Here is a 12,200-nt window from a genome sequence, read left to right as displayed (position 1 = left end):
CAACCCTTCGAAATTCAAAATTCATCAGTCATATCTCGAATACGTATTCTCTGAGTGTTAATCTTTGGTGAAAACAGAAATTTTAAACTTAACCCCACTTTGGACTATTTATGTGCCAAAATCTAGGAATTGAAGAAGTTTTGGGCAATTGCCTGTTTTTCTTTCCAAATATCGTGTTTGAGACTGTTCTAATAAATAAATAAATAAGTAATTCTGTAATTCTATAGCTACAATGTTACGATCTGAATTATCCCATGTGATCAGAGCTGTGGTCAATTCATTCAAAGTAATGATGTAATATTGTAGCTACAACAATATGATCTGAAACGAACTTTGAAGACAATTGTGGTCGGATGATATTATGATAATAATTGCGCTCATTGAGAGCAAGAATAGTACATAGAAAAGTACTGTATATAGAATAGTATATGGCTATATACTATCCTTGCATTGTGAGTACCACTAATGGAGTGACACAATTTGAATTATTGCACACAGAAACTCACAATGCTCCAAGATTTATCGGCTGCAACAATGTTACAAAACTCTGTCATGTACTGGAATTTTGATAGTGATAACTGTCGTTAAGATAGTAAATCATAATAGTTCATCGCCGATTATCATAACATTGTGATTTATGATCAAATTATGATTTAACAATCGTGATTAGTCAATTCGTGTAACCTGCGGCTTCAATCTCCAACTATTTGACCATCTTCTGTGCTTGGTTGAGGATTTCAGGACTTCTATCCAAATCTATCTTTATTGATTATTCTATTTTATTTATTTACAATGCAAATGACACTAATGTAATAACATTGGTAGATAAAATAATAAGGAAGTCCTTGTACTATTATTATTGTGATTATTGATTCATACAATAAATAGATCATCAAAATGATAGGAAGAGAAAAAATAAGGTAACCTTGTGCTATTCCTCTCCAACTTTAGATAAGGTCACACATAGTCCGAAATAGGTTAAGTCTTGTAGTTGTTCACTTAACAAAATTCTCATTATCAGTTGACAAAATTATCAGTCCTTAATTGTTTTCACAAAGTAGATTTTTAAATTTAGATGCTTCTATCTTGATCAATTAAGGAAATAATTATTGACTTTTACACGCACGTGATAGGAAATTCACGAATGACGCATCATCACGTCTGAACTGGACTGATTAACTTGAAATTTTGCATAATTATAGATCCTTAATTTACCGAGAATGGTTATAGGCCTGTGTGGTGAAGGTAGAGTGTTATCATCCGATAATTTTGGTTATCATCTTTCAACACACCTGTCCCAGTACTCAGCTCAAACATATCAAATCAGATGGAGATACACATCAGATAAAGATACAAATCATCTATATAATAAGAGAGAGTAGGGTTGTGTTTGTTCGTGTGTTCGTTTGTTCGTTTGTTCGTTTGTTCGCATCAAAACATGTCAACTTGTGGATTGCATACCGGAAAAACGGGAATGATTTAGATCTCCAAATTTTGAACATAGATTCTAAAAATATCAATCTCGTGCACCTGGAAGCCCAAATTTCAATTCTCCTTCTAGATTTTTCAGAATTAATGTTCAAATTCATCTATGCTACCGTAGGCTACATGAAGTTCCATAGCCCAAAGTGTGTTTTTCTATGAGCAGGTTATAATCGTGTTATAAGACTATTGTTTTAGAGCTTCTATTTAACGCAGCGGTGAAACGCTTGCTTACGGAGCTATAGTTCCCCTCGGTTCGAATCCCCGATCCTTCCCATTTTTTTGTTCTTAATTTTTTCCCTCGAAACGTATTATTATCAATTATTTTTTGAAAGAATTTGTTTTCATTACTATTGAACTTGAATTTTATCAAATAATTATTTTTAATGTAAAACTTTGCCACCAGAACAAATGAATTGGACATAGTCTTCATGCTGTAGGCCTATAATGAATTTCATAAGAAAAACATGAATAGATCACATAAAATAAGTAATAATTTATATTATTCAGTTATAATGTACTATCAGAACGAATTCCCAGTGAAACGAGTACTTTAGGTATTTTGTTTGGAATTGGGAAACAAAAGGCTGCCTGATTCAAATTGAGGAGGATCCTAATCGAACTAAAATTTATTGATGTATTGGAAAAATCAATATGATTCTGTGAGGTTTTCAAGTATTATGTATTCTCAGTTTTCTATACTATAATAAAGGAAAGAACTGGCTTATACACGTAAGGAATAGGGAATTATGTTTGACGCATCATCACGTCTGAAATATACTCAACTGATTAATTTGAAATTTTGCATATAGATTCTTCATTAACCGAGAATGGTTATAGGCCTATTTTCAAATTTCGAATTTTTTACTACGTCAAGTTTTCATATTGCAGTTTTAAAATAGACCCTTGCGAAGCACGGGTTACCTACTAGTTTCCACTAAAAATAGAGTTGCGTTCCATCGGTTGAGAACTATACTGAGGTCCACGTTATAATGACAGTGTTCGATTAGCAATGGTATTCTTATCCTTGTCTATCATTCAACAAAGCGGATAGCGCTATCTCTTTCTTGCTTCGTTCTGTTGCCAGATCGTCGTTTAACAATGTAGAATTATTCATTAATTCGAAAAATATTTCATCTTAATCATAAAAATTTAATAAGAAATTATTGAAAAATTTAATTCCTTGCTAAATAAAATATAATTGATTATTTTAAACGAGAATGAACAGTTAATATTACATCAATTAATCAGCTACCGTCTATAGAAGGCATTGACAAGACAGAGAGAGCTACTTTGTTCCCCTATATTTCTTTACTGCCATTATAACGTGACCTAACTACAGTGCTGTAACCGGAAAAATACTTTTGTCATCAACCTTTATAACACTTAGCTCTCAGGTATAACATCTTTGCAAAATGCTGAAAATAATAGTCAAGTTGAAACGTGGCGCTATCGGAATAATCAATCTAAAACCTGGTAATTTACGCTTATATCACGCTAGAGCCTAATAGTGGAAGTTTGAAACACCAAGAGTCTCATTATGGGGATTTATGGATATCCTTACGTTGGGTATTCTCCAGGAATTACTTTATCAGCGTTTACTCGAGTTTCTTGATACAGTATCATAGTCTGAAAAGTGATCCCAGTTGATGTTACGATTATTAATGTTCCCCAGGAATGAACACTTTATCATGGAATTCACATTTTCGAATTTATACTCATTTGGAAGCTTATGGAATGAAGAAGTTTCTAAAATATTGAAACCACTATAATCACCCGGAAAAAAACGAGAAAAAACGGTTTGAAATTTCACTTTGAATTTGAAGAATAGCATTTTTTCAGGTTTAAGCAATGATAAAAAACTAAAAAATATCTTACAACTAATAAAATTACATTAATCTTGTTTGAAATGTGTTTCTCTTTTCAACAATATCCTTTAAATTGAAATTCGACAAGTAGTTTTCGAGTTATTGAGTATTAATGACCGGAAGTAGGCATAATTATTCTGAAAATATTGAAAAATCTATATATCTCGAAAACTAAGGTCGATAAGGGAAAAGTTTACTGAACATTTTTTGTCAGAAATGTCTAGTAGAATCTATGGTCAATGGCTGTTACAACCTTGGTGGGACACTCTGTATAAAAGCGAAATGGCACTCACTCACTGACTGACTCACTCACTCACTCACTCGCAGAACTAAAAGCTGCGTACACATACTCGTGCTTCCAACCCGCACCGAGCACGCTCCTCCCTCGTACCGCCCACGTACCACCATCGCACAGCAATCGCTCCGCCTCCGCTCTCTACTCGCACCGATCATGAACGTTACGGAAGATAGTAGATTTTCTCGCGTTCCCCGGTCGAACCATTGTTGCTCGCCGGTCGATCATCAATCGCTCTGCTGGAGTGACGTTCGGTTGCGGAGCGGAACGAAAGTCTGTACGCACCTAAAGATCTACCGGACCAAAAACGTTCAAATTTGGTAGGTATGTTCAGTTGGCCCTTTAGAGGCGCACTAAGAACGGATTTTGTAAATTCCAAAGATACGCCCAAAATCTGCGTTTTTCCAGCTTTTTTTCAGCGTTTTCTCAGCTCTATCGAGAACAAATGAACAGAAAATGTTCAAATTCAGTACAAAAGCTCAGCTATGGTGTAATAATGTTGAGTTGGAAGGAATTTGCAATAACGTCAAAGATACGCCCAAAATTAGCGTTTTTCCAGCGTTTTTTGCGCTTTCTCAGCTTTATCGAGAACAAATGAACAGAAAATGTTCAAATTTACTACAGAAGCTCAGCTGGGGTGTAATAATGTTGTGTAAGAAGGAATTTGAAATAACGCAAAAGATACGCGTTTGAAAAATGCGAAGCGAGCCCGCTGATCTCATTTTTGGACGATCCAGTCGGTGGTCCAAGGGGCGGAGCGTCCTGGCTAGACGGATATGGCGAGCGAAGCGAGCCTGAAGTCTAGTCGTAGTATAAATTAGATTGGAAGCGTTTGAACTTTAGCCTGTGGTACTTTTCTAGAAGTTATATTATTCTGAATAATTATTGAATAAATAGAATGATCTTGTGTGATTGAGGAAGATTAAAATGAGAATAAATTGTCAATATAACTTAATTCCAGTATTCTAAGGAGAGAATTCAAATCCTCAGGAGTGATCCTATTTGATATTACCGTTATTTATATTTCGTGGGAGAATGACTATAATATTATGAAAAGGTTGAAAGATTGAAATTTACAAGTAAACCTATACAGAGTGGGTGAAAAGTCCGAGAACGGCTTAATATCTCAAACACAAAGGTAATTTGACGGTGGGTGTGATTGGGGATCCAACTAAAATTGAAAAAAAATACATTACTATGACTTTAAAAATCTGGTCCGCCATCTTGAATCCACCATTTTGAATGCAGCTTTATTTTTTAAAATAGAAAGGTGATCATGCGATACATGATTTCGATACGGAATTTTGAGCAATGATGAATGCAAAAAAGCAAACTAAACTCAGCAGTATTTGTTCTTAGAACCGTGAAGAAATTGCTGGATGCAGGAACGCTTAGAAGTGTTTATTTTGCTGTGTTCCATTCTCTTCTTCCATACGGTGTTATATTTTGGGTCAATTCAACTCATGCAATACATATATTTAGGATTAAAAAGTGGGCAGTTAGAGTGATGGTGGGTGAATCTATTAGAGCAAGTTGTGGAGATTATTTCAAAGAGTTAGAGATTCTCCCACTACCAGGTGTATATATTTTAGAGGCTCTTTGATTTATTGATAGGAATAAAGATGGGTTCAATACAGGAGAATTGTTCCACTCATACAATACCAGATATAGACAAAACCTCAGAGACGACATTCATCGAACTGGTATGTATGAGAGGGGGGTAAAGAGTGCAGGAATTCGGCTTTATAATTCATTGCCAACACGCATAAAAGCTCTTACAGGTGAAAAGTTCAGAATTAAGGTGAGGGAGGAGTTGTTGCAGGTTTGTCCTTATTCCAGTGAGGAATTATTTTTGCATTATAGAATGTAAAGATCGACTTAGATTATAATTGACAAATCCTTATACCCCTTTCATAGGTGGTCAGTGGTATGAAAAAAATGAAATGAAATGGTGAAAACCGCACATCGATATCTCAAACCTTTTAGAATATATTTATATTATCAATCAATACCACTCATGTAATTCATTTCTAATTTGCATGGTATTGATCGATAATGTGAATATCTTCTAAACGGTTTGAGATATCGATGTGCGGTTTTCCGCCATTCATTTTGTCTCGAAATTCTGTATTGACATCATGAATCGTATGACAACCTTCCAACCTTCCTATTTAAAAAGTTGCATTCAATATGGTGGAACCAAGATGGTGGATCAGATTTGTAAAGTCATAGTAGAGTAGTATTTTCAATTTGAGTAGGATCTCCATTCACACCCACCTTCAAATTACCTTGTTGTCTGAGATATGAAGCCGTTCTCGGACTTGTATGATCAACTCCAATCTGGAATACTAAAATTATTGGAATGTAGTATATTAAATTAGAATCAGAACAGTTTTGGGGTTCAGTATGTGGTACTTTTCTAGAAGTTGTAAAATATTGAATGATTGGATAAATTAAATCTTTTTCTTAAAAATAAAAATAGAAATCTAAGTACTCTTTTTAAAAGAGTAGCCCTAAGAGTAGTATCTTTTTTAAAGCGTACTTTTTTTCAAGAATAGCCCTAACGTAAAAAAGACAATATTTTTCTTGTATGATTCAGGAAGATTAGAATACGAATACTTGACAATTTGACTGAATTCCAGTGTTTCAAATTTAAGCAAGTATCATGAATGATAGCTACTTCTCTCTATCTTATGATAAATGAGGGATGTTGAGAAATATTTATGTGAATCCTAATGATCAATTCTAATCTTGCGCGATTGAGAGAGATCAAAATACAAATAATTGACAGTATGGATTCCAGTGTTTCAAATTGAGCATCAGGGATCATGGATGAGAGCTACTACTCTCTACCTCATGATGAATGAGAGTATATGAATATACGTTGAAAATCTCTCAATACCTTCAAGGAAAACACAAGTGAAACGATATTCTATTAACGATATTCTACGATATATTATTGTAAGAGACTCCATCATTTGGTAGAGAGTTAGTGGGGAGGATATTTTGAATATTCTTTCCGAAAAATGGACATTGATATGTCCAAAGCTCCGCCAATTTATGTAGATGCATAACAATATGATTATTATCTATAGTTATTATATTACAAATTGCTTTTTCATATCATATACAGTTCAATAATTATTTTCGTAGTCTATTATGTAAATTCATCTATAATTTTGCTGTATTGTAATCTATTGTATATAAGTGTATAAGCCAGTATATATTGTAATCTACATAAATAAAGTACACAATCAATCAATAAATCAATCAATCAATCATAGAGGAAAGATAGCACAAGAACGTATCCCATAGTATAGGACATTTTTATGTTCCAATTCTCAATGTAAACTTTAGCTGAGTTCTTCTTCTTCGTGGAGCTATGTATGACGCTCGTAGTCTTTCATAATGTGCCGTTCTTACACTGTCATCTGGCCAAAACCATAATAATAGACTCTAGTTGACAGTAATCAAGTGAAGCAAAGGAATATATTGCAGTAGTCAGAGGTATTCGGGGTGATTTACAGCATTTAATTGGGATTTTCGTTTAATAATTATTATTCATTAATTAGCATTTGAACAAAAATGCATCTTCCAATTTATTTCCATCAAAAGGCATTTTTCAAATTTCTCTGTGAATCTGTAAAATTTCAATGTCTGCCAAATTATGAAAGAGGTGAATGAATAAAAGTGATCTGTGGATATCAGTGGATGATGAAACTACATCGTATTGGAATTAACCATGTCAATTCAAATCAAATCAAATCAAATCAGTTTATTTCCACATTTGGTACATTAAAAGAATATGTAAAAGTGCATACATTTCATTGTTTTTACAATATTTCAAACAGGTTATTTATTTATTTTTTTTTTTTTGGTGCATCAATAATGTCCGCTACAAGAAGACGTTTGATAAGAGTGAGAGGCATTAGGTTAGAGATTAGTTTCGAGATTAGAGAGAGATGGAGATTTGGCTATAGATTAGAGGAAGGGAGATGGAGATCTCCAATTAACTGATAATCGAGCACTGAACTGAGAAGGAGGTTAGCGCAAGGTGAATGATTCCCCTAATCATCTGGGGGGAAGAGTCCAACAGAATTCTCCAAGGAGAACTACTGGTATAAACGGGGTAGTTTATGACATTTATGACAGTTCATAACATTTATGACAGTAATTCTAGTTCATTTGCCTTCTTTTCCTTCTAATAAGGAAGTGTTTACATGAGATTATACTATTCACACTTGAAGTATAGTTAGATCCACGTTGTAATGTCAGTATTTCATTAACAATGGTGTTGCTTTCCTTGTCTATCATTCAACAAAGTGGACTGCGCTCCCATTTTGTAACTCCAAAGCGTTCCCAGATCGTTTCTCAATTATGTAGAAAAACTAAATTAACAAAACACTCAAACTAAATCTTGGAAATTGATTATCAAATCATTGAAAAATATTTTTCTTGAGGAATAAAATATTATCGGTCATTCTTGAGAAGAATGAACTGTTAATACTTCATTAGATAAACTGGTATCAGCTAAATTTAATTGTGGAAGGCAGTCGCAAAACAGAGAATCGGCAACACTGTTTGCCTATCTTTCTTCACTGACATTATAACGTAAGCCTCACCATAGATCAGCATCATACGAACGGTTTCCAACATCATTTTTTATCCAAACAATATTTTTTCTTGAGGAATAAAATATAAACGGTCATTCTCAAAAAGATTCTGAGAATGAACCGTAAATATTTCATTAGACAATTATACTGGTATCAGCTACATTTAATTGTGGAAGGCAGTCGCAAAGCAGAGAATCGGCAACACTGTTTGCCTATCTTTCTTCACTGACATTATAACGTAAGCCTCATTATTACGGATCAGCATCATACGAACGGTTTCCTACATCATAGTTTAAACGGCAAGATGAAGCTATGAACGAATGAACCCTCATAGGTTGAATATCCGCTGAAGTTTTCTCACCAACAGAATTCCTTACCTTGTTTACCTTCTATTTCTTCACCTTTACCTTGTATTCCTCATAATTATTATTGTTCTACCTAATTATTGTTATAAAACAGTTATTCATCATCATAATATTGTCCAAAAGTTTCTATGATGAGTGAATTGGTATTCCAAAAGAAATCAAAACGTTCAATAAATCGAATGAACTTTCATCTCGACAGGAATACAGAGTGTCCCAAAAGTAAAGTGCCAAACTTCGGGAATAGGTTTTTTCGGTCAAAATAAAGAGAAAATGCGGAATAATCTTTCACGAGATATTAGCCATTTTGTATTTTTTACAAAATAATTTTCATCTTCAAAGTTTCGCAAATGATCGCTATGAGAATCGGTAGGTATGTTCAACTGAAAGAGATGAATTGTAGAAAAAATATTCAACTTTGTCCAATTCGAAAATTCAAAATGACGGCCATTTTAAACTCTCAATCCGAAATTGCGGGAGAACGGTGATAGATAGAGAAATTTACCAAGAATACATTTTTTTTTTAAATTTTATTTCCAATCAGTCAACCTCCAAAAAAATGAGAATCGGACAAAGCATAACAGAGAATCAGATGTACAATGAAATGTGTGTTACGAGGCAGCAAAACATGAATACATCACAGTAAGCTATTTGAAAAAAATTATTCAAAACAAAATTCAATTCTAACGCAAGACAGCTTTTCCAAAGCTACAGCAAATTTACAACAAATTTTCCACATGTCCTCCATCCATTCTTATGACACTATCCATCATCTTTCTCATCGACTCCACACATTCCATTGTATCTCTGTTATGCTTTGTCCGATTCTCATTGTTTTGGTGTTGACTGATTGTAAATAAGATTTCCTAAAAAAATTTCTGGTAAATTTCTCTATCACCGTTCTTCCGCAATTTTAGATTAAACGTTTAAAATGACTTTTTTTGTGTAGTTGAGTAAAGTTTTTCATTCAGTTTAAAATGACCGCAATTTTGAATTTTCAAATTGGACAAAATTGAATATTTCTTCTACAGTTCATTTCTCTTATTTAAACATACCTATTGATTCTCATAATGATCGGTTGAAAACTTTGAAGATAAAAACTATTTTTTAAGAAGTACAAAATGGCGAATATCTCGTGAAGAAAGCGTTTTAGGGGGAAATTTATTCTGCATTTTATCTTTATTTTTACCCATAGAACCTATTCCCGAAGTTGGCACTTTACTTTTGAGACATTCTGTATAAACCTTGAATTGGTTTTTTGTCCACAGGCCTCCGAAAAGGAAATCATCTGGGTGATGAGGATATCAATATTTGTTGTTGGTATTCTCTCTACTGTCATGGCGCTCACAATTCCTTCCATCTATGGGCTTTGGTGAGTGAATTCAAATATACACTGTTAGACTATACAAAATTCATCAATATATAAATATGTAGCTGGCGAAGTTTCTGTTGCAAATATTTGTCAATTACTTCCACAATTGGTTTTGTATTTCCTCTGATGAAGAATCGATATTCAATCGATACATCGATATTCAATCGATACATCGCTATTCAATCGATACATCGATATTCAATCGATACATCGATATTCAATCGATACATCGATATTCAATCGATACATCGATATTCGATAGTCAATACACGTGACTTACTTGAAATCGATCTGGTCCTAGTTGAATAAGGTGGAAGGTTGAACTCACTGATAAGGTTGATAAGCTGGAGTTCATTAATGATGAGTCGCAGACAATGCATTCCGACAAAACATCTATTTAGTAGCCTATTATGAAACAGATCAATAAATGGATGAAGATCCTTCCATATTGTGATTTGAGAATATTGATTCAACACATATATTCATTCAGAATATTGATTTGATATTCAACTTGGAATTATAGCCTACTTACGAATAAGGTGGTTACCTACTTACTGTGCTTTATTCTGGAGTACAAAATCATACAAAATTTATACGAAAGAGGAGGTTATAATGTATTTTATAGTTTATACAGAAAGGTTCTATCTATTCACAGTGGATTGAGATTGAGATTCCTAGTGGAATGCAAACATCTCTCTCACAAGAGCCCGGTTGCACAAAAGCCGAAAATTTTTAATCCTGATTAATTTCACGTGAACCAAATCAGAGAAGACCATTTAAAAAAGATGGATCTACTGGATTTAATCAGGATTAAAAATAACCCGCTTTTTTGCAACCGGCACTTAGTACCTGAATGATTACAAAAGTTCAACAGCTGAGTCATAATTTTGTCTCAGCCCCATACACATGCACTCACTCACTCACTTCCATTATCGACAGACGACGAAATTATAAGCTGTTTTTCCAAGGATGAATAATTATTATCCTTTTATGTCTTTCAGCGAGTTTTCCCAGGCATGAGACCTAGTGTAATCGAATTTTTATATCATAAACCTACTATGTTCCAAATCTCGTGAAAATCGTTGGAGCAGTTTCCGAGATCCGTTGGACATAAATAAATACTTTTTGAGTAGTTGAGAAGTTGATATTGTGGTAATTATTCATATTGAATGAAAAAGACTAAGAAATTGTCAAAAAACCACTGATTTATTGATAATTAGAAAGACCGGTTTCGGTTATTACACCATTGTCAATCTCTGGTTAATCAGAGATTGACAATGGTGTAATAACCGAAACGGTCTTTCTAATTATCAATAATCAGTGGTTTTTGACAATTTCTTAGTCTTTTTCATTCAATAAATAATACCCAAATATAATTATAAATAGATATATACATTAATTGCTCGCTCAATATAATAGGATGAAATTCAAAAATATGAAATTTATAGTAGTATGATATGTATCTATATATATAAAAGTGAAATGGCATTCACTCACTGACTGACTGACTCACTCACTCACTCGCATAACTAAAAATCTACCGGACCAAAAACGTTCATATTTGGTAGGTATGTTCAGTTGGCCCTTTAGAGGCGCACTAAGAAATCTTTTGGCAATATTCTAACTCTAAGAGTTGTTTTTAAGGGTTTAAAGTTTGTCTTTTAGCATGTATATTCTTCTTCTCCCAATCTCTTAATTATAATTGAAATTTCCATATCATATGTTACTATAGAACTATAATCTAGATAGAGTACCTCTTCGAAACAGTTGTTAACTGGCAACTAAATTAATAATTTTGACGGGTTGGCATTAAGTTGAGTTGACTTTGTTAGGTTGGCATCAAGTTGAAGATTTAAATGCATTTATCGCGGAGAAATTGATTAGGCACTGCTACTTCAATCCTGGGAATATTATATTACTAGCCGTCAGGCTTGCTTCGCTCGCCATATCCGTTTAGCCAGACGCTTAGTCTGGACCCCTGACTGGATTGTCCTAACATATGATAAAAACGCTCAAATGAAAAATGCAGGCGAGCGAAGCGAGCCTGCTGATCTCATTCTTGGACGATCCAGTCGGGGGTCCAGGGGCGGACCCCCTGGCTAGACGGATATGGCGAGCGAAGCGAGCCTGACGGCTAGTTATGAATAAATCTGCGTATATTATCGCAAGAAATGCATTCCATTTCAACAAGTTTTTGTTGAACTATAA

The 12,200-nt window shown here is 33.9% G+C and overlaps 1 protein-coding gene across 1 annotated transcript in view; it reads left to right on the top strand.

Annotated features, from left to right (window-relative positions):
• The window catches only part of LOC120348820 (high-affinity choline transporter 1-like), a gene marked incomplete in the record, with an annotated part of 64,693 nt that overhangs the window by 42,869 nt on the left and 9,624 nt on the right, over positions 1 to 12,200 (top strand). Inside the window, 1 exon segment of the mRNA XM_039422242.1 lies at positions 9,889 to 9,992. Within this exon segment, the coding sequence (XP_039278176.1) occupies positions 9,889 to 9,992 (104 nt within the window).

The sequence above is a fragment of the Nilaparvata lugens genome, chromosome 2, assembly GCF_014356525.2.
Source record: "Nilaparvata lugens isolate BPH chromosome 2, ASM1435652v1, whole genome shotgun sequence".
Classification (NCBI taxonomy): domain Eukaryota; kingdom Metazoa; phylum Arthropoda; class Insecta; order Hemiptera; family Delphacidae; genus Nilaparvata; species Nilaparvata lugens.
This window is presented reverse-complemented; position numbering and strand designations above follow the sequence as displayed.